This window comes from Podarcis raffonei, chromosome 1 (genome assembly GCF_027172205.1).
Source record: "Podarcis raffonei isolate rPodRaf1 chromosome 1, rPodRaf1.pri, whole genome shotgun sequence".
Classification (NCBI taxonomy): domain Eukaryota; kingdom Metazoa; phylum Chordata; class Lepidosauria; order Squamata; family Lacertidae; genus Podarcis; species Podarcis raffonei.
In genome coordinates this window covers 72,148,825-72,174,317 of record NC_070602.1, presented here as the reverse complement: position 1 = coordinate 72,174,317, position 25,493 = coordinate 72,148,825, and the positions used below count along the sequence as shown (strand labels likewise).

General features: G+C 43.8%; 1 protein-coding gene across 5 annotated transcripts in view; it reads right to left on the bottom strand.

Moving 5' to 3' along the window:
• Positions 1 to 12,931, bottom strand: part of KCNC1 (potassium voltage-gated channel subfamily C member 1) — a 123,315-nt gene extending 110,384 nt beyond the window's left edge. For 2 of the 5 annotated variants that reach the window (XM_053392916.1, XM_053392944.1), the window contains exon 1: positions 10,858 to 12,928. In XM_053392916.1, the coding sequence (XP_053248891.1) occupies positions 10,858 to 11,427 (570 nt within the window). In that variant the 5' untranslated portion in view covers positions 11,428 to 12,928. Of the gene's footprint in view, positions 1 to 10,857 lie in introns of all 5 variants that reach the window. The other 3 variants (XM_053392935.1, XM_053392906.1, XM_053392926.1) reach the window with 3 other exon arrangements.
• Positions 12,932 to 25,493: the final 12,562 nt, after the last annotated feature.

The following is a 25,493-nucleotide window of genomic DNA, read 5'->3' as shown; positions in this document are numbered from 1 at the left end:
TGAGTCTGACCAAACTGCGGGAGGCAGTGGAAGACAGGAGTGCCTGGCGTGCTCTGGTCCATGGGGTCATGAACAGTCGGACACGACTAAACGACTAAACAACAACAATTAATTGTCATTTTAAACTTAGGCCAATGCAGAAGTGTGTTCTGTATTAAAATGTGATATTAGGAAGGGAACAAAAATGGGAGGAATGTTTTACTAGGTATCAAGTATTCACGTGAAATTTATTTTAACGGCCAACTATTTACAGGACATGTAAACTAAAGATACAGCTAGAATAAAAATGCTTGACTTAACACATGGACAGAGGTGAAGGAATGAAGGGAAGAAACTGGAGGAAACTAAGAGGATACACCACTCATTGACTGAGCTTTGTTGCAGTTTCTCAAAGTAGCAGAGACCAAGAAACTGGAGGGTGGAAAAGGCTCAAGTCTGTTCAAGCATTAGCTTGCACCACAGCGACTAAAGAAGCATCTTCTACTTGGAAAGTGATGTCTCCTTCCTTCTCTCCTTGAACTAACTTTACAGGGTTAGTTCTACTGTTCTCATCAGTGCCTGGGCTAATACAATCTGTCCTGAGATTGGTAATGATGAATCAGGTCCTCCCTTAATGAGGGCACGTATTGCGGTGAGACCTGGAAAACTGACACCCTGTGTTGTGGGTGGGTACGTTTGGACAGCCACAAGACCCGATAGGTAGGTCCCTCAAAGCTGGGTACAATCTGGCCAATGGGATGCAGTCCAAACGGTTCGAGGGACCTATTTATGCCCATGCACGTGACCCAGAGCTTCCTCTTTTGGCACGTGCATCCGGAACACCTGTCCACATCTCCCTACTTTTAAGGCTTTGCTCTTGACCGTGCTATGCCATCGTGTGTCGTCTGTCATTGGGACAGGGGCACGGCAGGAATTTCCCCCACTTGGCTGATTGGCTGTTGCCATTTGGGTTTCGCCTGCCACGTAGCAAATCGTCACAACTTGTAAAGTTGTGGATAGGCTCTGGTTCAGGTGATAGGGATGGGAGAACGCTCTTGCCATCCCTATGCGAAGGTATTCCGTTAAAGGAATCCAGGGACTCGATAGTTTGGTCAACACCTGAGAGGGGGTTGTGCCCATGCCTGAGTCCAGGGGGGCATCTAGTAGGTGAACATAGTCTGTTCCCAGCTTTTCACCTACCCAGATGTTCACCCTTGGCTGACCTATGCTGGTGCTAGTTGAACCAGAGCCTATGCAACCAGTCACTTTCTGTAATCAATAAAGTTGTGGCCTAAATTCTGCCAAAAACCAAAACCAAAATTTGAGTCATGTGTGAATTTATTTAGGGGGGAGGTTTCTGGGTCTGAGCACACAAAGGACAGACTAGAACTTCTTAAAATAAAAATAAATACATCATAATGAATAGTCGGCAGCGTAGAGTATAAGAGGCTAATGATGGCTGCATCACATACCCCAGAATTGTTTAGCTTTTGCACAGCTGCTCAAGCTCCTCGCATGAGGCAGCTGCATCACAAATAGGCCGGTGCCCCACTAATGCTGTAGCACCAGTGACTGTGAGGTATTGCACTGGAATGGTGTCAGATCCCATTTATGATCATTAGGTGGTGAAATGTTCTCTCACTCAGGAACTGAAAGCCTAGCCCTTCATTCTCTGAGCAGTTACACTGCAGGAGCTTATGGGCTAGGTGCATTACAAAAGAATGCGAAGAACCAAATCGCCTTGTCAAACACAGGTCTTCCCAAGTGGTTTTACGAATCAAGTTGTGACATCCAGGTTTTTCAGACCAACATTTCCAGACTGAAAAGATGGTTGCATTTTTATTGTGTTGTTTAAGATCCATAGAATCATAGACTTGTAGAGTTGGAAGGGACTGCAAGGGACATCTTGTCCAGCCCCCTGCAATGCAGGAATCTCAGCTAAAGCACCTATGACAGATGGCCATCCAACCTCTGATTAAATACCTCCAGTGAAGCAGAGTCACCCACCTTCCAAAAGAGTCTGTTCCACTATCATACACCTTTTATTGTCAGAAAGTAGCTCAGTTAAGTAGATTCCCCCCCCCCATCAAGAAAAAGTCTTTTTTTATTTTAACAAATGTTGTATGTTCAGAGTCCAGGGGGTCTCTGGATTTGGCTCCAGAAACATGCAATGATAAGAAAAGTATCTGCCCACATATATTGCCCTGTGGAAAAGTTCACAATGTAAACTGTGCAGAAATGTCTGAATGTGTAGTGAGCCAGAATGAAAACAGCTAGAGGTTCCATTGTTGCTATTAGTAGGAGTTAATCACCGGTACTGGTTAATAACAGATATTATTTGCAATAGTATAATGAGATCATACACAAGCTGCTTGAGGTTGTTGATTTACACATGCATTTAGGCTTTTAACCCACTCTGTCCTGAAAGCTTATGTATATATGTTGACTTTTTGAATTGTTAGCATATCCTGTTAAAGAGCACAAGGAACACATTGTATTATGGCATTAGCTAGACCAAACATACCCCATGGCAGGACCATCTACATTCCAGCTTACATCCCTACACATGCATGCACACACACATACATTAAAAAGGATCAAACTACACTATAGGTCAATCTACTAAAGTGAAGCTGCACCACAAAAAAGTTGTTGCAAACCTCAGGACAGACAGAACCATTTAAAAACAAAAATACAGGAACTAAAATTATGGACTCCTGGCCCCTCCACCAAAAAGCTTGGTCAATAGAGTTCATAGTGCTACTTTATGTGTCCCTATCATTGTATGACTTGCCTCATGCTTCTTTTTCTCACACAAAGTAATATTAGACGTCTATACCAAGAAAGGTCTTGGTAAACTGTCCTAATCATAAACTTCAGATGTATATTTATATCCACTGATGTTGAATCACAGCCTCTCTGACTGTCATGCTACTTGATGTAACTCAATGCTACCAAAATAATCTGGAGATTATAGCTAGAACAAAGGAACGTGAGAAAGAGTGATATGTCAAGTTCCTTTGAAGGATAAAGTGAAAATCTGATTACTTGGTGAATTTCCTATTCTCTTTTACATTTTTCTCCTCAATTTGCTCCCTGAATAAGTAAGGTATATATAGTGGGGGGTGGAGAGTATTTGATCCCCTGCTAAATTTGCCAATTTGCCCTCTGATGAAGAAATGACCAGTCCATAATTTTAATGGTAGGTTTATTGTAGCTGTGAGAGACAGAAGAACAACAGGATAACCTCCAGAAACCCAAGAGACAAAAGTCAGAGATTGATGTGCATTATAATGAGTGAAATAAGTATTTGATCCCTTTGCAAAAGATGACTGTACTTGGTGGCAAAACCCTTGTTGGCAATTACAGAGGTCAGACGTTTCTTGTAGGTGGCCACCACCAGGTTTGCACACATCTCAGGAGGTATTTTGTCCCACTCCTCTTTGCAAATCCTCTCCATGTCAGTAAGATTTCAAGGCTGATGTGTAGCTACTCGAACCTTCAGCTCCCTCCACAGATTTTTGGTGGGATTAAGGTCTGGAGACTGGCTAGGCCACTCCAGGACCTTAATGTGCTTCTTCTTGAGCCACTCCTTTGTTGCCTTGGCCGTGTGTTTTGGGTCATTGTCATGCTGGAATACCCATCCTCGACCCATTTTCAATGCCCTGGGCTGAGGGAAGGAGGTGCTCACCCAAGATTTGACGATACATGATCCCGTCCATCGTCCCTTCGATGTGGTGAAGGTGTCCTGTCCCCTTAGCAGAAAAACACCCCCAAAGCATAATATGTCCCCCACCATGTTTGACGGTGGAAATGGTGTTCTTGGGGTCGTAGGCAGCATTCCTCCTTCTCCAAACATGGCGAGTTGAGTTGATGCCAAAGAGCTCAATTTTGGTCTCATCTGACGACAACACTTTCACCCAGTTCTCCTCTAGGTCATTCAGATGTGCATTGGCAAACTGCAGACGGGCCTGTACATGTGCTGTCTTGACTTTGCGGGCTCTGCAAGATCTCAGTCCTTCACGGCGTAGTGTGTTACCAACTGTTTTCATGGTGACTATGGTCCCAGCTGCCCTGAGATCATTGACAAGTTCCCCTCGTGTAGTTCTGGGCTACTGCATCACCGTTCTCATGATCCTTGCAAGTCCACGAGATGAGATCTTGCATGGAGCCCCAGACCAAGGGAGGTTGAGTTATTTTGTGTTTCTTCCATTTGCAAATTATTGCACCAACTGTTGTCACCTTCTTGCCAAGCTGCTTGGCAATAGTCTTGTAGCCCAGTCCAGCCTTGTGCAGGTCTACAATCTTGTCCCTGACATCCTTGGACAGCTCTTTGGTCTTGGTCATGATGGCTATTTTGGAATCTGCTGGATTGATTGCTTCTGTCGACAGGTGTCTTTTGTACAGGGACTGTAATGAGCTGGGATTACAGGTAAAACCTCTCCCTTACAGCAGGTGCTTCTAATCTCAGCTCGTTACATACAGTGAAGATACCAGGTAGCCCAACATCTGGCTGGTTGATAGGGGATCAAATACATATTTCACTCTTTATAATGCACATCAATCTCTGACTTTTGTCTTCTGGGTTTCTGGGGTTTTTCCTGTTGTGCTTCTGTCTCTCACAGCTACAATAAACCTACCATTAAAATTATGGACTAGTCATTTCTTCGTCAGAGGGCAAACGGGCAATTTTATCAAGGGATCAAATACTTTCCCCCCTCACTGTAAGAGTGTCAAGCTTCTCCTAAACTTTAAGCCCACAGGGCACTCTCATGTGAGATCGATTCTGGCACAGTGGAGGGCAAAAGACTCATGAAAGTTTTGTTTAAGCATAGGTAACTATTTTGTCATGTGGCATTACATTAGGTACCATGACTGGTATTAATTTTCATAAAATATCTTACTCCATTAGAATCATGGGAGGCCATTATTTCAACAAAGAACTCTTTGTTGCAGAGGAAAAACCCATATTTCCTTAGCTTTTTAAAAAGAAAATTTTAATATAACTCCCTAATAATTCTTACCTATGCCCTTTCCTCCATCATAAATAAAGGAAAGGCTCCTTTGGAGACCCATAAAGCAATGAGGTTGCTAATTCTTTTTGCCCCTGTTCTAGAATCATAGAATCAGAGTTGGAAGAGACCACAAGGGCCATCGAGTCCAACCCTCTGCCAAGCAGGAAACACCATCAGAGCACTCCTGACATATGGTTGTCAAGCCTCTGCTTAAAGACCTCCAAAGAAGGAGACTCCACCACACTCCTTGGCAGCAAATTCCACTGTCAAACAGCTCTTACTGTCAGGAAGTTCTTCCTAATGTTTAGGTGGAATCTTCTTTCTTGTAGTTTGGATCCATTGCTCCGTGTCTGCTTCTCTGGAGCAGCAGAAAACAACCTTTCTCCCTTCTCTATGTGACATCCTTTTATATATTTGAACATGGCTATCATATCACCCCTTAACCTCCTCTTCTCCAGGCTAAACATTCTACTCTTTTCTGTTCATCTTCCTCTTCTTCTCTCTTTTGAATCACATCTTCCTGGACACCTCTCCTCACTCTTCCTGCCAGTAAAATATTTTCCTTGCATTGGAATGGCTCTTTACATTTTTGTTACCAGTGGGAGACTTAGGAATGCCAACCTTTGAGAAATTCTCCAGTGAACAATTTGTATGCAGGTGCCCACATTGCTGTGTCTTTATAGTCTTCCTGAATGCAAGGATGACCAATCATAAACAAGGCTGGTGGACGTCAAGAGTATTGCAAACAATGAATTTAAAGAGGTTGGTTATCAAGGAGTTGTCAGTTCTATTCACTATCTCATCATCTAACACAAAATAAAGACTATGGTGCACTTTGCTTCAAGTTATTTGGATAGTGTTAACGTGATATGTTCACCGTACACTCAGTAGAACTTTTTGCCATTGAATTTCTTGGTGGTTTTGAAGTGTTAATAACAAATGATGCAAATAACATCCTGCCCTAGGACTGCTGTCAGTTGAGATTTCATCCCTTTTCACCCTTTTCTACTCCCTCCACATATTTCCCTGCCCTTCATGACTGTTTGTCCTTTGCCACTCTCACTTCCCTCCCATCACTGCTGACCAGGAAGCTGCCTTTATCATTACCTTGCATAGGAAATTCTCTTTCAGACACCTCTCCCAAATCTGTTTCTTCAGCCAGCACAGAGTGGCATCAGTCAAAGTGGCTAAACACATGTAATTGGGGGAGTTGGGGGCTGAAGAGGGAAACAACATTTGCTTCAGAGAGCATCTTGCAGTCAAAATAAACAGTTTCCATTTAACATTGATATAGGAAATCTAGTGCCACCAACTATCCCTTTCCATACCCACTGCCATCTCCTGTTTGGGTCTCATTGAGCTAAAATGCTTTGGAAGATGGAATTTACAGAAATCACTAGCCTACAAGTAAGTTATTCTGAAATCAAACAGGAATTACAGGAGTTTATACAAGATGCTAAATATTCAAGGTCAAACTGCTGACTCTTGCTGGGTTTCATCAGCTACTTGTTTAAACTCTACTTATGTGAAAGTTTTGCTACATATCATTGGGTGTTATTCAAAAGATCTGTTAAATTGTTTTATAACCATACCTAGACAGGGAAGAAATCTAGGTATTTAGACACTGTTTATAATTCAGATCAGCAGCTAATTCATTTCAAGGGATGGTCACTTTGGGGAAGATTTGGAGGGTAGTAGACTCTTCCCTCAAAGTAGACTGCAAGCAAGCTGTTGCAAGAGCACCACTTCCCCTTCAAGACATGCCTGACCTACCTTTGCAACAGAGGGGGGGGAGTTTTAAGATTAAGAACTAAGTTTTGTTTAACATTTATGCAAAAGACTCATGCAGTGATACAGTATTTGTGACCACATTCCTATGAAATAATAATACAGCAGTATGGTTGATACCAGAAAATATCAGGCCATCATACCTTTCTAAGTAGCAGTTCTTCTGCCTTTATTTCTAGGACAAGGTAAAAGATAAAGGACCCCTGGACAGTTAAGTCAGGTCAAAGGCGACTATGGGGTTATGGCACTCATCTCGCTTTCAGGCTGAGGGAGCTGGCGTTTGTCCACAGACAGCTTTCTGGGTCATGTGGCCAGCAGGACTAAACCGCTTCTAGCGCAACGGAACACCATGACGGAAACCAGAGTACACGGAAATGCTGTTTGCCTTCCCGCCACAGAGTTACCTGTTTATCTACTTGTGCTCGTGTGCTTTCAAACTGCTAGGTTGGCAGGAGGTGGGACAGAGCAGCAGGAGCTCACTCCGTTGCGGGGATTCGAACTGCCGACCTTCTGATCTGCAGAGGCTCAGTGGTTTAGACTACAGCGCCACTCTGCTGCAACAAAACATTGCAGTGTGGAGTGCTCCTGTTCAGTATGGCAGCCAGCCATGGTACTTCCAGGTACTCCATTCTATTTCCCTTGTCCCCTAGATTTTCTGTTCCCTCCACAATAGTTGGGTCAATGTTCTGTTGAGAATGTTCAATTCTTGTTAGGCTGTTTTTACATCCACCTGGGCTTTTTCTAAAGAGCTTTTGAACTTCTGCAGATCTTAGGTTGCTTCCTGCTGAAACCTCTCTCTTACATGTGGTTGCTTCTGCTTTGGTTACATAAGGATTCACACTCAGAATGAGTAAGCTATTAGTCTAGGAGATAATTGTTCTCAATCACAGGATTGGCTTTTATTCATTAGGCTACAAATAAGTACTTGTTTTTTCTGGATTTTGTATCTGTACTATGTGAGAAGTATTATGTCAAGCAATATTTCATTTAAAACATCTGCCTGTGAGGCTTTAAAATTAAGATAAAATAAATTCACAGGTATCTGTAAATTTATTGATAGGAATTGGTGTTTTTTCAAGCATGGGTAGCTATACTTTATAGCAGTTTTTAGATCATTCCTTTCTTTTTTGGACATCCAATGCGAGAAGGAAAACAGACCCGTATAGATGACTCTGTCATGAACAGCAGTTGAATTGCTGAATTGTGTCCTTCAAACACTTCCTAAGAAATATTGATGTCTGCATGTTAATATGTGGCACAGGTGGGGGGCTTGCAACACACACACGTGCATTGGGGTGGGATAAAAAAAAACTATTCTATTCAATATTTGAGTAATAAATACTGTATAGTTTTAGGATTCTTTCATGGACCACTTTAGGACATGAGAAAAATTAAAATGTGGGGAAGATTTGGTCACAATTGTAGCCCAGGGAAAATGTGATTCACTGTAGGAGTTTTGTACCCCCAAAGGCTTCAGAATCCCCAAAGATTTTGTAAATGTGAGATTCACCTTCAGCCCCACAGTCACATGTTTATTACAGGACAATTGTGTTTACCTAAATATAAAACCATTTGAAAACTTCCAAGCCTAAATGTACAGTAATTTGCAAGCCTTAATTTGATGTAGACATTTTAGAACTATACAGTGCTTAATTAAAACTGTGCATGCATTTTTCCTAGATGAACACTTTATTTGGTGTAATTGACTTTTTAAAAATAGTGTGTATGTAAATGAGCCTATTGATTCTTCTTCATGGCTTCTGTAGCTAGTTTGAGGTCTTTGTGGTGTTTTCTATTAAATTACCATAGCACAGCTCTGAGTACTCCTTTATATACACAACACATCCATTAGTTTCTATTTGCATTATTAGGTGCTGAAGGTCTGCTAATGTATCCATTAATAGCTATGAACATATTAGACAAAGCTTTTTTTAAAATTAAATGTCTGCATGTTGTCTTACTCCTTATAGACACTGCAAAACCCGCATAGAAGGTCATGAATTAAAGGAAAATTAGCCATTTGCAATAGCTTTTGGACAATGGCAAATGCAACCCAAAGGCTTAATACACCCCACAAAAACCCAGCTAAAAAATGGACAGTAAAATAAACATATTAAGAGAACAAAAATTATCCAGCTATATCTTTTGACAGAGGTACTTATAAATAGAATGCATGATTGTTCATTACCAGAATTGATACAAGTCACACCAAAATCATGAATTACACCCCACAGGTGCTTTCTACGGTTGTTGTCCGATGGTCAGATGAAGCCTAAGAGGCCATTGGTACAACTAGCTCAGCAATGTGTTTTGCCCTGACTAGCAGTGGATCTTCAGGATGTCTTCCACAGCTCTGCTGCCTGAAACCATTTTAACCAGAGGTGCCACAAATTCCACTTTCAGAATGAAAAGCATGTGCTTCAGCACTAAGCTACAGCATCTCTTCAAATATAGGATCTTTGCTCTGCACAATGTCAGCTGGGACATGGCATGCCTGGTCCTAGTCTGTGTGTAATTCAGTATCTATGGGGAAGAGGGGAGACCCCATTTCAAATCCAGTTTGTGTTCATATTACTCTTTCTTAGAGAAAGCTGGCAGGATCTGTCTGAAAAAAACTATTTGACCTTCTCTCTACAGTTTCATGTCCCCTTGCAAAATATCACTGGGATCCAAGTGTTGCTGCTCAAGAACACCATTGTTTTATGATCTAGCAAATATTTAATTAATCTTTACTACACACACAGACTCACAGCTTTACATATTAAACTTGCTAACGTGGTACGAAATCTCTGAATAGTATATAATGGGGAGTAATCCAAAAGAGCCAAGCCAGGGCTCTCCCTCTACACATCTCATTCATTCCTTTGCCAACCTGGCACCATTTTCCATTTTAAGATACGTGCTGAGCTTTCTGCTTCCAGTAAGTAACAAAATTTGTTTTCTGTGCCCAGTAAGTCATCTCGTGTTTGTCATCAAATTGGCTGCTCTTCATGTATACAACCGTTTTCCAAGTATCTTTTCATTTTTTTGCATTCTCTACCCACACAAATATATTTTCATTTTTTTTGTCTTGTCTATCCACACAAACATGCACTCAGGAATAAAAGATTCATGATAGCGGATGGGGAAAACAACAGCAACCATAGTTTTAACACACATCCATACACCCGTCCCCTTAAGACCTCAGAAAAGTGAAGCAACTTTTCCCATTCAATCTTCCTCTTCATTTCCCCCCACTGCTTCCAAAAAGCAGCTGCATGACATTTCACCAGCCCCCACTGACGTCAGTGTGTGTTTGGCTGGTGACATCAGAGGGAGCAGAATCTGTCCCTAGATTAGCACAGGAGCATCTTTCACCCCATCAGCAAAGAGACCAATTTTTCAATGTCTATTGTCTGTCTTGTTCACATTCACATTAATAAGCCGGACACAAAACCCATTTTCTCTTGCTTCCAAATGCTGGCATGGGGAAGAAGGAATCTTCCTCCTGCTCTGCAATAAGAGATACCTTGCATGCGTGTCTTGATATGAGTCACCTCAGTTTAATAAAGAAATGTGATTGCTAAAGTGAAGGCTGAACCTGGAGCATCATATCTGGCCTTTGGGTTGGAAATCAGATAAAAGAAAATGCCATTCAGCTCAATCAAAAAACCCATCATACAAGCCTTCAGTCAAGTGGCTGTAGTAATGAATACCTCTTCACTTTGTTGAGAAAAACGGTAGGTAACTCAGTAGAGAAATATGACTACAAAATATTGCTCAGGCAGTTACTTGGGTGACTATCAAAAGAGGTCTACTTAAAATGGATTGCAATATTGGGTCTTTGTTATAAGGTTCAATCTCCTCCTGGTGTGTTATGCCCTTGTATCTGCCCTTGTTCTGAAGTGCTGGCTTCACTCACGTGGTGCCAGCCTTAGAAGGCACGTGGCTTCCCTTACCTGCCCTTAAGTGGAGAGGCCCTGCATGGTTTTGCAGCACATGAAATGCAACCAGGAACTGGTGAACATCACCAAGTTAGAAACCCTCTTAGAGTTTGTGTAAATAAGGTATTCTGAGTGCTGGTTGTTTGGCTTACCCTTGCATATCTGGAGGAATAGGGATCCTCAAATAGTGCCCAGATACGGGGCTGCCACCTCTTCCAAAAGCCCCCAGGCCTTCCATCTGGAGAATCACTGAGTGCCAGGCGTTTAGTCATCTCCAGCTCCTCCTCACCATCACCTGAGTCTCCAGTGCCATCTGCATCTCCATCATCAGCACTATTATCCAGAGGTGCCCCACCAAAACTGTCAAGGGCCTCTTCAGCATCACGGTGCTGCCTGTAGGTCATCCAGCAACAGGGTTCCACATCGGTTTCATCGATGCCCCAGAAGGCCAGCTCCTCCTCATATAGAGGTCCACAGACATCTGCTGGGCAGTGCAGCTTACCTGTGCGGTAGTAGTTCAGGATATGGGCAAAGACACCTGGGTGCCGGTCAAAGAAGAACTCATCTGTGCGGGGGTCATAGTCAAAGTGACTGTGGGCATCCGGCTCCGCGATCCAGGCCAATCGAGTGCCGGGCAAGGTGCGTAAGGTGCTGCGGTAAGTCTGATGCCTAGTCCCTCCCACATTGATCACAATGCGATCGCTCTCATCGCCCTGGCCCATCTCGTCTCTTATTAGGCATGTCGTGGACTCATCCAAACAAGCACAACACACAACAAGCACATAAGGGGGCGTCTGCTCATCTGCAATCAATAACTAACTTGATACCTCTCCTATGTGGGGAAGAGGTGCCCCTATCAAGGGCATCCACTGGTCTTGGCCTCTTATACCCTTCACTCCCACAGAGGCAAAGTCAAGAGTACCAGTGAAAGTTAATGATGGCAGATTTGGGTTCTTTACTGGCAAATTGAAACTCATACAAGCCTCATTTAAAATAAGAATATGCCAGCTATCCAAGAACAGTGATTGTGAGATATGGTTGGGTAGGTAGGGGTGAGTGTCAGAGTGGGGAAAGGGGGTTGCTTCATCAATTAAGATGTATCAATTAGTCAATCTAGTGGGACATAGCTGACCTACAAAGCGGGTTCAGTGGGGAAGATTGGTGGTGGCAGGGGCATGCAACAAGAGGCTGGAGGCAGTGGAGTAAGGGGTCCACAACACAACACACACATACACACACACAAATAAGGTGGGAGGAAGAAAGTGGGCAGATACCAATGCCCAGTTGCAGCAATCAAACCTAATCTCTTGAAGATGCTGATGTTTGTAAAACAAAAATCGTTCTGTACTGGCGTCCTAGGAGCAGAGGCAGGAGCAAGAGGTGGCTGCTAGGAAGAGCTCAACACGTAGCAATCCTATTATTCAGGCAGGGTTGTGAAAAACCACAACCAGCAACTAAATGGATGGTGATAACGACGAAGCAATAACAAATCAGCAATGGAATATAGAGAGAGATAGAGATAGCTGACAATTCTCCAGATGTAGCTCTCCGATTCAAACAAAAGACCACCAAATCCGCACGCGTCGCCTTCAATCTTCGCCTCCTCTTCGGCTCCCTCCTTGTTGATGCCGATCACACTTTGCAGCCGCCCGAAAGGCGCCTTCGGCCCCTGAGCTTTGGCCGGATCGCCCCCCACCTTCCCCGCCACCAGCGGTGACTTAGGCACGCGACGCGGACTCGCCTTTGCTTAGGGCAGCGTGGTGCTGAAATGGACAGCGCTCCCGCAGCCCTTGACTAGTAGCGCTTCCCTTGACGGGAGGCTGCCACTGGGGATGGATGGAAAGGCGGGGAGAGGGCTTGAAAGGGAGGTGGGCAGGCAAAAAGGGATCAGGAATGGGGGGGGTCTTTATTCCTCCTTCCCTACGTGTCGGGCTGAGGCGAGCAGGCGATCCAGGCAGCTTGGGGAAGCCTCAGGTGGATTGTGCTGAGGGAGGTGGACAATCAGCGCGTCTCTGTCTGCTCCTCCCTCCCTCGCGCCCGCCGCCCAAGAGCTCTCGCAGGTGGTGCTGAAGGAAGGCTGGGTGCCAGAGAACTCGCCGCCGCCGCCGCGCTTGCCGTTCTTCGCTGCTTCGTCCAGCCAGCCCGGTCTCCGGACACTTCAGCACCGCGCAGGCGCGCTGGGCTCTGAATAGAGCAGTTCTCCCCGGGTCCTAATGCAGCGCGGGGAGGCAGCGCCTGGCAGCTACACGCGCGCCAGTGTCACCTGGAGTGGAAAGGCAGAGAGAGAGAGAGAGACGTTCACAACAAGGCGGCCAAAGGGAGGGTGCGATTTTCTCAGCCGGGGAGGGAGGGAGAGGGCGGCGGGGATCGCACCTCTGAATGGGATGTCACACAGCTGGAGAAGATCCCGTGGAGCGGTCCCGATTCGGATCTCTCCCTTGGAATAGATGGATTCGCACCGGGGGGCGATGGGGGGGCACCGGAAAGACCCCGGGGCTGGGCAACCTGGTGCTTCTCTCTGGAAGACTTAAGAGCGAGAGGCAGCGCGCTGAGCCAGAGGGAGCCTGGGGTTGCCATTGTCTACCTTGCTGCCAGCGATTAATGTGGGGACTGCAGGAGACGGCAGGGCTGGGCCTGGCGAAGGGTCTTGCTAGCTTTCCTTGGGCTTTTTATTTCGAGAAAGACATAGAAAGGACTGCATTGAGCCTCATTTCGTCAACGTGAAAAGATGCACTCAGGCAATTTGGGGAGGAGTGTGTGAGGGAGGGGGGAAAGGCAGAGGAGCGGCCGCTCCTCTCAACCCTTTGCCATAGAAAGCAGCATCTGACATTAGCTTGGCAACCTTTGGAATGTTGCCTGTGAAAATCGCATCCCACTCTCCATCATCCCCTTTAATCAATATAGGCATTTTCAGATAGATGGGAAGGAGCGTTTTCTCTGACATTGGCTCCCTCTCATCAAGAAGTGGCGATGAAGGAGGAAGACAGAAATGGCTGTTCCGCTAGTGGCCAAGAGAGAACAGGCATATTTCCCGGCTTAAAAGAGAAGCAGAGAAATCAGTTCAGGCCTGCTGAAAGAAAAGATCAATGTGAATATGTTGCTTGATCTTCAGCGTTCAAACATTCAAACCATCTTCAAACATTTTCACTTCAAAATGAAAGCATTATTCTTGAGATGCCATGGGGAATTGGCAACCTGAGTTCCTAGGTATTATTCTTTATGATTTATGTTCCTAGGTCTAAAACCTTTAAAAAAAAAAAAGCTTACTGAATTTTAATAGTGATTAAATAGAGATTTAAAACAAGAGAAGTTCCAAAGAGCAAGAAAAGAATGTGGAGGCGACAAATCACAGCCCAGTTATAATCTGAAAATATTGCCAACTAGGCAACCTAAGGCCAGGATCCTGAAAACAATATGTGTGGGATGGAAGTAAGTTCCACTGGGAAATCTGTGGGCCTTATTTCCAACAAATAGTTTAATGGCTAATGGGGCACCAGCCCACAATCTGAACAAATGCAACAGATCCATTTCCCCAACTGGAAGCATGTTTGTGCCCTGGTCAACAAGATCTGCAGATGTTTTCAAAAAACAAAACACACCCCTACTTTGCAAATGAAGTAGATCCATCCATTCCACTGCATACAAAGGAATAGAGAACCTGCAACTACAACTCCCATAATCCCTGGCCATTGGGCCAAGGTTTCCAGCATCACCTGGAGTACCAAAGGTTCCCCATTTCTTCTTCAGACTACTTCCTTTCTTCCCCACTTCCTTCTCAATTCACTGATGCATTCATGATCAGGTTGCCTTTATTTAATATATAAAAGGACCAGGAATCATACACTATAAGGTTTATGGAAATGATGTCACTTGTACTCTGTCCTGTAATATGAGGTACTACTGAGACACTAGCAACCTAAGTAAAGGTCTTAATATTTCAGGTAAGATTGCATAAAATTCAATTTCACACCCCATAGCAGTGAAATGGACACAATGCATTATAAACTCTGCTATGTTTCTTTGCTCTGTTACTTTATTATTTCTATATAGAGCTTAACTGGGACACATAAGTGTAATCACTGAGCTTCCTAGAAAGCACTAACATTTATGATGGACGGGAGTCACAGGATACATCTCCTCTGCATGAGACCATTTCTCAATCAGGAAAAAATGGCAGAAATAATATTAGGTTATGTTAAGCTGCACATACTTTGATTAAATACAGTTTTAAAACAGCCTTCCCCAATGTGGTGCCCTACATATTTTTTGACTACAGTTCCCATCAGCCCTATCCAGTAGTCCAACAACATTTGGAAGACATCAGGTTGGGGAAGACTGTTATCCGATTGGGGCTGGACTAACTGACTTGGAGTCACTTCCAACCTTTGATTCTACAGTTGTAAGTCTGGAGTCTGGGGGAGGTCTGCTAAACCGCTCCAGGCAGCTTTGAAACAAACAAACCCCCAAACACTTTGATTTTCATGCAATAATTCAACATGAATGTTTGACTCATTTCCGTGATTTTAACTGATTGCAGAAAAACTGTTCACAGAATATAGCTTGTGTGCAGACTGGTACTATACCAAATTAGCTGGGGTTCCCAGAGCTCTGAAGCATGTGGTGTCCTTTAGCCATTCGCTGCTTGTTCTGCTGCTGTTGGCTGCATGAACTGGCTGAAAGGTTATCAAGAGATGAAGCTTTTTTTATACTAAGCCGTGGACCAGCACATCCTGCCCTGACTGGCAAAGAGCCACCATGACCTCAGACCTGCTTCTTCAGATCCTGTTTTTTTATATAAAAAAGGTCCCTATATTCTGTACACTAGGGGTAATATGTTGTCACTGAGGCCAAATAGGTAGAGATACTTCAGAAATGTGACAGCCAACATGATGATAGAGGACATGCTTTTCTTTCCTCCTCCCTTGGCTGGAAGTGAGGTCATTGAGGTGTCTGCGAATGAGAAAGAGAAGTTTTGGATTGACACGGAGTCAGAGGGAAACTGAATTTTAGATTCTGGAAGCTAACAGCATTTGTGGGGTAGCTATATCCCTCCCCAAAACATTGATGGAAAGCACGGATATCTGGGACATCTGTTGAAGCTAAGCGGCAACTCCACCTACATGGACCTGTGTGTGTGTGTGTGTGTGTGTGTGTGTGTGTGTGTCCATACATCACAAAAATGCTACAAACCTCCAGTGGCCTCATTCCAAGGAAACAGGACCTGGAAACATGATGTGCTCCTAGAGTTCTTATCACCCAGGACACATGTAACAATATTATTTCAGGAATCCAGTAAAAATGGTAATACTCAAGTGTCCTGCCAAAGACTCAAGTCTTTAAAGATATTGCTGTTAAAACAGATAAGGCAAATCCAATGGATGAAGTACAGTTAAATTTACAAAATGCATTTGACAATTGTCCACATCAAAGATTAATGATGCTGGTGTAGAGTTGTGGAATCTTAGCAGAAACAGGTTGCTGGACAGAAAGCTGTCTTAAGAGCAATAGAAAAAGGCAAGTTATAAATGGAAAATCAATCTGTCTCTCTCCTTCCTCCACTCCCTTCTGCCTGCCCTGCACACTCCGAGAAGTATTAAAAAAGGCACTCTCAAAATAAAAGAATGTGCTATACACTCGCATGGTTTTTGCTTAATACAGACAACCACTTTGTCCATCCAGATTTCAGAAGTTATCTTCCTCATGTTAAGCATCATTTTAAAGGATCTGCTGAAAACATTCTCATTCCGCCTTATACTGCTCATCCAGTCACTCACTCCTGGTATAATCATAGCTTAATCTCCTGAATAATCATAGTTTAGAGGTCCCGGGCCCTAAGGAAGTCAGATTGTCCTCCACCAGGGCCAGGGCCTTCTCAGTGATGGCTCCGCCCTGGTGGAATGCTCTGTCCCATGAGACCAGGGCCCTGCAGGATTTAACTTCCTTCTGCAGGGCCTGTAAGACAGAGCTATTCCACCTGGCTTTCAGTTTGAACTTAGCCTGATCTTTTTATTCCCCTTCCTTCCCTCCCCCTTTTATGAAGATTACCTGCTCTGGGATCCCACAGCTAATTCTCCCCTGGTCTCCTCACTGGCCCAGATAGGACTAATTTAGCCTGCTAGCCCTGGTGATCATCTAATGTTTATTGGATGGATTTCCCCCCTAAGTTGATTTTTAAATTCTGAATTTACTGTTATTCACATTTCATACTGTATTTTATGCTGTTTTTTGTTGCATCAGTTAAGTGTTTTAAATTTGTTGTTAGCTACCCAGAGCCCGGTTTTCTGAACCGGGAAGGACAGGGTATAAATAAAAAAATATTATTATTATTACTTTCCCCTAAGGCTCTGTTTGCTTGGTGAAAGCACAAACGGTTTAGATTTCTGTGTTACAGCTGTTTGCTTGCTTGAACGAGGTAGCCAACCAACTCTTGGGGTGGCTGTTGTTCTGAGAAAAGGGAGAGAGATCCTTCAAGAGGAATTTCAAGGGGTACCTTTGTCATCAAGACAAATGACCAGGAGAGATATAATAATGAATACACGTTAATATTAGCCTCATCCTGAGTATTGGCGACATTGCCTGGTGCCGGCTGTCCAAAATGTCAAACTGGAGCATCTCCCTAACCTTATATTGACATGCTGAGGGTTGAACCTGGAACTTTTTGCATGTAGATCATGTGCTCTCCTGCTTGCACTTGGGCTGCAAACTATTTTGTTTCATCCAGCTTGCATCTGTATACTAAAGTTCTCACGGAGAGAAATCTTCTTTTTTTTTAAGCTAACGTTCTTCCATCCCAACTACAAAACAAGCTCAATTGGAATCACTGAATCGTCCCAGAGTCATTTTCAGTAGGAAACCCTAATCATTCTCATCAGTATAGGTCATGGCTTGTGATTAATCTCCAGCTGATTGTGAGTGGGAAGTGCTACCATCGGAGTGGTGAATTATATTTTTTAAAAAGATGTTAGTTCAGATTTATTTTTATGGCATGTCCAGATGTCTCTTATTGGTGATACTGACTGAGCGAGCAAGTGTGGTTTAATGGATAAACTTGGATGGTGAAAGTCTGCATTCATATCCCAGTTCTGGGACAAATGGAACAATCTCATACACCATTCTTCCTTGGAGGAGGAATAGAAATGCAATACTATTGTTGCTAGTCTCAACAGCAGTGGTGCAAAGATTGTTCAGACTGATGGCCATATTCCTTCATGAGCAACCTTCCAGGAGTTACCCAATCTGCCTGGATCGTAGTGACATCATGTGATCCTGTTGGTCCAGAGGCATGGGAGGGAGTTAGTTTGCAGGGGCAATCACATTTTTCTAGGGATGGGTGGCAACCCTAGTGAGGGGAGAACTTCTAGGAATTGCTTGCCTCCCTGTAGTTTTGCGGGCAACAATTTTGGCATAGAAATGGCTGACATCACAGAGGTGCCCTTAGGAAAGTCATATGCAATGTTTCAGGATAGGTGCAGGGGCAAGGCAGTTATGAGGAAGCAGGGAGGAAACAGCTTGAGGCTCATGTTCTGCTCAAGCACCAGGAGTCACAGAAATGAAAGGCAAAGCTGATTTTATAGGAATGGATGCCTGAGCATGTGGCAGAGGACAGGAAAGTTCAGCCTTTCCAAAGCGAGCACCACTAAGTGAACAAAGAGCACAGACGAGACAACATCATTGCCTGTCTTTCAGTGCTCAGTGAAGATCTTCCTCTTCTGTCAGGCTGATGGGTGATAAGTTTCTTTGACCTGTCTGTAGTATTGTGTTTGTTTTGATGAGAGTATTTAGATTATTTGGTATATTGTGATGTAATATTTTGACTTATTGTCTCGTAGATCCTGTATTTTAAATCATGTAATCTTGTTTTTGATGGAGGGAATATTTAGATCAAGCCCACACCATAAATTTAAAAAACATTACTTCTCTCAAAGAATCCCAAAAACTGTAGTTTGTTAAGAGTGTTGGGAATTCTAACTCTGAAAGGTAAAATACAGTTCCCAGGGCTCTTTGGGGGAAGCAATGTGCCTTAAATGTGCTTTAATTGTATGGAATAGATGTAACCTTAATTGCTTCAATAAAACACTAAAAATACAAATAAATAACAAGATAATGCATTACCTCACACCTTCCCCCAAAGCACTCTGATTAGAAGCTAGATTTGTCAGTCTCCTTGGTGTTTTTGTTATACAGCAAGCTTGGGATGAGATGTTTCAATATTTGCAATCCACCTATCTGCAGTATTTTTTTCCCAATGGTTGAATCTCTGAAGTGTCTCAAATTGCTTCAGAGGCTCCTGCTTCATTCTGGAGTGCTTTGGAGAGATCCTGCTTCAGTTCACACAAGTCCCAAATCCTTATGAAGTGACCTGCTTCAGCTTGGGAACCGTCTGAATCTGATGAGATCCCTAGTGCTCACTCTGTCAGAAATAACTCCCATTGGTAAGTTAGCAATGCTTCCATTGGATTTCAGATTCTGACAGCAAACCTATAACCACTGGGAGTATAACTCAGTGGAGCTTACTTATGAATAGACATTGCACTGCTAATCTAGTCTAGTCTAAAAATAGGGAGCTGGCAACTCATTAGCTGATTTTGCCTCCATGGAAGTTAAATGTGTGTTGACAAACATTGTGTGGTTGCTTGATTCCCTGCCTTTTGCATTGCCCTGCTTGTTCTACTGTATAATAATTCTCATCAATTGGTTGGTAAAACTTAATGCCTTGTCTGGTTTCCTGTGGGATCAGCCTTGGCCTATCTCCTTGTGTTTGGACCTGCTTCAAGCCATCCTTTCCAAGGATCTCATTGAAACATCTGAGGGAATCGTGCAAGTCCTGCTTTCCTGATTTAACTGCAGAAGCCTTCATTCTCCCCATATCTGTGGATCCAGCATCTTTCATTAGAGACAAAATTGCTTTTTAAGTGGCAAGGAGTAAACTCACGGAAATGATCAATAGTCTGATACAAAAGATTACAAGAGTCGAAATAAAACTAATCAGGGGTTTAGCAAATACCAGGGAATATGTGCTGAATGGAACTATGGACAATGTGCTAAGAGTTCCAATGTGCTTAACTGGGCAATTAGTTTGAATGAATGTGTGAAACCATTGTATCTTAAGTCAATATCTAATTATGACAAATCATCAAAAACAGACCTCCTTGCATTAGCAGAAGAGACTGCTAAAGTCTGAAAGGGCTGTTTCTCCTGCCTCCACGTACAATAGCTTTAGATTCTGATCAAGCATTTAGTCTAGGTATCACACAAGGGATATAATTACTCTCTGGGAACACTGATGCACAGGGGGATAAAGGTGACAGGTGTATCTTGTATCTTGGTCTACAAAATAAGTGCTTACACATCCCGCACCATTAGAGATTTCAAGGTGAATAAAGATATTTACATTTAGGGAAGGGATTGGTCCTGTGGCTAGCGAGAGAATGAGTTGAGCTCAGATAAGTTGAAGGAATTCACAACACCGAGAAGCCTTTAAAGGGAGAAGTGCCTGTAGCAGCTGCAGCATATTTGATTAGGAGATTGGATACTCACTTGCACAACAGGACTTCCTGTTCCTCTCCTCTCCCCTCACACTCCCAGAATCTACTTCAGAGGGTCCACTTCTCTAGGGAAGATTTTGAGGATACACAGGTTGGGGGCTCCAGGGGAAAAGAGAGGAGGCAAAGTTCCACTGAGCAAACAGAAATCCATTTCATTAGTGGAATTGGTGCAGTGGGTATCATTCCTGGAGACCGGTTGTCATGTCATTCCTGAGCATGGGACATGCATGTTCAGCACATGAGGGCAGCAGTATCTTTTTAAAAAAAATCATTTTTATTAAGTTTTCCATTTTAACAATCCAATCAAATCACATTGAATGTTCCAAATTATACAGATACATATCAAATAGTCCAAATTATTCTGCCTAAATTATAATTTTTTTGTTGGGACTTCTCATGCTTCAAGTTCGGGGGGGGGGCTCTGATCATCTCATATGAGGGCAGCAGTATCAGTTCACTATCTGCATGTGTAATTGAGCCATAACAGATTAATCACCACAGCCCAAAATTTCATATGAACCCATGTGATCTCAAACAACATTTTCCAATGACAATTCTCACATCCCACTGACAAGTTATCAAGTGCTGAGCAATTATGAAAAGGCAAATCAAGTGATGCCCATGTGAAAACTGGTTCCCAGCATCTGCAATACCTGATCCTAATCAAGTAGTCTCTATACCTTAATTTTTAAGGTTACATTGAAAGTAATTTGCTGACACCTTGGCAAGGCAGCATGTAAGGGATTGGCAGGGTTCCAAGGAGTGGGTAGAAGAGGCAGTGTGGCCAGAGGCTGATCTAGGGGAAGGAGGTAGTGATTTTGTGCCTCTTGCGAGCCAGGAGCCAGAGCTGGAGGATGGGTCCAATTAGCTGGGGGAGGAAAGACAGGACCATTTCTGAGGGGTATGTCATAAATTTGCACTAAGAATGAAAGTGACACAACCCCGTTATTCAGTAGTTGTGTTGGTCTTAATGGGATTCCATCTTAAGGTCAAACATCTCCGTAATTGTTCTGCTGGATCAGGGGTTCAATATACTCAGGAAACAAAGTAGCTTGGCAGCTCTTGGCTGCCCTGACATTTTCGTCAACTCAGCTAGTTTTTGAATTAAATAGGGAAGAACTAAACCTACAGTCACAACAGAATTTCCCTTGTGAAGCAAAAATCTGCTTCCAAGGTTAATTTATTTGTTCTTGAAGCAGACCTGGTTCCAGATTTGGCGGGAGGATGGGACCCTGTGCAGGTGCTGCTCTGTGCCACTGAAGTCATTCTCACTTTGCCCCCTGGTGGTGTTGCTGCAGCCATGAAGAAAAAGAGTTTGGATTTGATATCCTGCTTTATCACTACCCGAAGGAGTCTCAAAGCAGCTAACATTCTCCTTTCCCTTCTTTCCCCACAACAAACACTCTGTGAGGTGAGTGGAGCTGAGAGACTTCAGAGAAGTGTGACTGGCCCAAGGTCACCCAGCAGCTGCATGTGGAGGAGCGGAGACGCGAACCCGGTTCACCTGATTATGAGTCTACCACTCTTAACCACTACACCACACTGGCTCTCCAAAGAAGAAAGGGACTGCTTTTTGTCATGACCTGTGTAGGGGACCATTTCATTGCCCACAATCTGACAAAAAAGGTTTCAAGTCCCTCTGACCCATGGTGTGGGTGCTAATCCTAAATATCTAGGATTGAAACCCTCTGTATTTGTCGTCCCTGCAGCATCTGTGCTAGTGTTTGAAATTTATCCAGTGTGTGTAATCTAGACAATCATATACACATATCACACAATGTGCTAAAACAAACTCTTAAAAAAACCCTTTAAATTTTAAATTCATATCCAGTTCCTATTAAATGTTAGGAAACAAAACCCAATCAAGTTTATATAAAGTGTTGGAGTGAGTAGTGAAAAGTGGGGAATCCATAGGTTACTCTTTTGATCACAAAAAGTAGTCCCTATATTCTTCTAAAGGGGAATTACCAAGTGTTGTAGTGGAGTTGTAATGAGGTATGGGCTGAGCACAGTGGCATGCAGTGGTTGTTGTTTTTTGTCGGGGAATAGGTGGGCCAGAGGTGCCAGCTTGCAAGAGTGATGTCATGCTCGTGAGCATTGCAGAAGCTCCCCAGCCTTTGAGAAGGAGACGTCAGGGCTCTGACAGGATGCTGGAGTCAGGTGGGCTTTGGGAAGGTGGAGGGAGGGCTCTTGGACCCGTCAGAGCATTGCCCCTCCCTAAGCTGGGCAGAAGCTTCCTGGGCTTTGGGAAGGAGGCGCCAGGAAAACATTTAAAGAAGTAGCCTAGTTCCCCTAGTCCCCTGACCACACACCACTGGCAGAACAGCTCCACTTGCACAAGGTGGAGCAGGTGGGGCAGCTGCCAGCCTCTCCTCAGGACAGGCTAGCTCAGCAGTGACACCCAAATAGCCCCATTTGGTCCTGCTGAGTTGCAAAGTCCCCAGAAAATACTTCAGTATGCTGGGTGCTGACATCCGAGCCTGGTTTGCTTCCTTGTTTAGAAATATATTTTTTAGCTTGCCCTTCATTGAGGCCAGGATGGAGTACAGAACATAAAAGAAGAACAGCCAACCAAATCATCAGATAAACAACAGCGCACGCTGAATACACAATCAAGCAAACAGGACAGCTAAAAACAACAGAGCAGGCTAAACAAGCATCCGCTTTGTTCAACACTATGATGTGACCTGGTTCCGCATTTTAGTTCTTGCAAAGAGATCACGAACTACATTTACTTCAGGGGCAAATAAATGATCATTCTACTATGACAAGAGAGTTGAGGGAAGAGGACATCATTTATGTTGCTGCCCACATTGTTTGCCAATGCATCCCAGAGCAAAATTACGTTTTATGAAGAAGATGGTTGAGAGGATCTCATCTCTTTGAAGTTTCTTTTTCAAATAGCAGCTGGGTGGGTGAAGAATCTGAATTGGTAATGTATGTATTTGTGAGGAAGGATTAACCCTTTCCCTTTCCACTATTATCTTGATGAAGATTGCCTCTCTGAATCTATTAGTCCCATTAGGAAACACATACAAGCAATAAGTTATGCCCATCTGTTTTTGATAATGGGGCAAGTAGCAACTTCAAGGGAGTGATTTTTCACTGGGAAAATGGCACAAGGGCAAAGGGTTAAGCTTCCTCCCCCTACCCCATGGTCCCAGGATAGACCAGGCCTTCCCATAGCTACTAACTGCATTTTTTAAAACCAATTTATTTTTTGCAAAATAAAGTAATATTACAAACAAGAAACAGGAGTCTTATTTTCCATATCACACCAGATTTTATAACAACTGATGTATAGGATCAATACACGTATAATTTTTGATGTATCCTTTCCATAAGGAAGTGCGGGTAGTGGGAGGGCAAGAAGGCATTATCCCCCTCAATGATGTAAGAAAAGAATGGGAATGGAATCTTTCACAACTCTTCTATGCCTTGTAGGGGATTCAGAGATAACTACACCCCACACTTAATTTACCCGGGAGTGGAAGGGCAACTCAGTTTTTGCTGGGCCACTACTAGGCAGGTGACTGGCAAGAGATGATATATCAAATCTCTGTGTTGGAGAGGTGGGCCTGCTCTTGTATCAAGAGATAACAAAGTTTATGTTGGAGAAGCACCCACCCACCTTCAGTGTAATGTGTAGATCAGATCAGAAGATTCTTTCTTTGCACCGGCCACTAGCCATAGCAATATAATAAAATAAAATGTACTGAAGATAGTGGTAAAAACTATACAAAATACATTTTGGAGGTTTACATCAATAATCAATTTGTAGTGTAATGTGTAGTTTGGTCATAAAGTTTGCATCTTACATGCAGGAGTAAGGAAAGCAGAAAGTACAAGAGGTGAAACTTGCAGGTGCCTGGAGGTATATGTCAAATTATGGCTAAAGCATGCAAAGGACCAACCAGTTATTTCTGGCAGGCACCCACAGGTAACTTAAGATATGTCTGAAAGTGGCTCATCCTTCAGATCAAAGCTTTTCCAAGGGCTAAAACCTGCCCCAGCGTAGGCTACAGGTGACAGAAATGTACAAGCTCAGCAGAAAACAGCAGCTTGAGGTCTTGCCTTTTCAGAAGACACCAGACAGCTACTTTTCTACAAGCCACATGTTTCTGAATTCTGATCACTGAAAGCTCATTAATAAGATGTTCATTCTTGGACTACTTATGTTCCACTGTTATATAACACTGAATAAACTCTTTCCTGGCAGGGTGCATCCCATTCAGTAAGCTGTGTGTCAAGATGTGCTCTCAAGCGACATACAGCTGGCAAAACACCATGGAATCATTTGCAACGGTTGCAAAGAACTGCATTATGAAGGATAAAATAAAAGGCTTAAGAAAGGGAGAGAGGGTCTTTTCTCAGAGGTCTTCAAATAGTCACATGTAGAGGTGATAGGGACTGAGGTTTTGACTCCTTAGGAGAAACGAATGCCATTGAATTACTGACTGTTGACAAATTACTCCACAAGTTACTAACTTCTGCTTGGCTTGTAACTCCCTTGATCCTCATTCCCAATCAAGCTGAACTTCATACAATTGGTTTTGCTCCTATTCCTCGCTGTTGTCTCTCTCCACTCCCTTTTCTTGTTTTAAATTGTAACCTGGATCAATGTGGTCTTGTTACTGAATGCTAGGTCAGTTCGTAACAACGCCAGGCCATTGGGCACCCCTGGCGAACTATATCAAAGGGATACTGTAGGTGGGAGGGAGATCTGAATGGGCAACAGAACCCTTTGATCCACCCACCCACTCATCCAGCCATGCCTAGCTCTCCCCCCAGGCACTGAATTGATATCCATGGGACTTCCTCACAATGTCATCCTCCCAGGCACAACTTCCAAGCAAATGTCCAGGGTGGTAGCAGCAGCAGAGGAAGCCACTTGGGTGCCTGGGGCGGGGTGAGCTACCCATAGGGATGGGGCCTCCGGAGACTGCCTGCCTCCTCCCACTCAGCCACCCTACAGCTGGGGGGGGGAGGCAGCGGGCGGACCATTTGGGCAGCACAAAGCCTATGCGCGCCCAAGCCACAGTGTCTCTCTCCCAGGAAAGACGCGTGGCTCGGGCATGCTGCAAGCCCCGTGGTGAGTGCCACCCGGCATTTTGTCACCCCTCTCAGTGGTGACCCCTGGGGTGGCCCGCACTCCCCTTCCTCCGCCCCTGGGTGGTGGTGGTGATGATGAATAAAGCTTATTTCCAGGCACAGTGGAAAAAGCCAAATGTAATGTATCAATA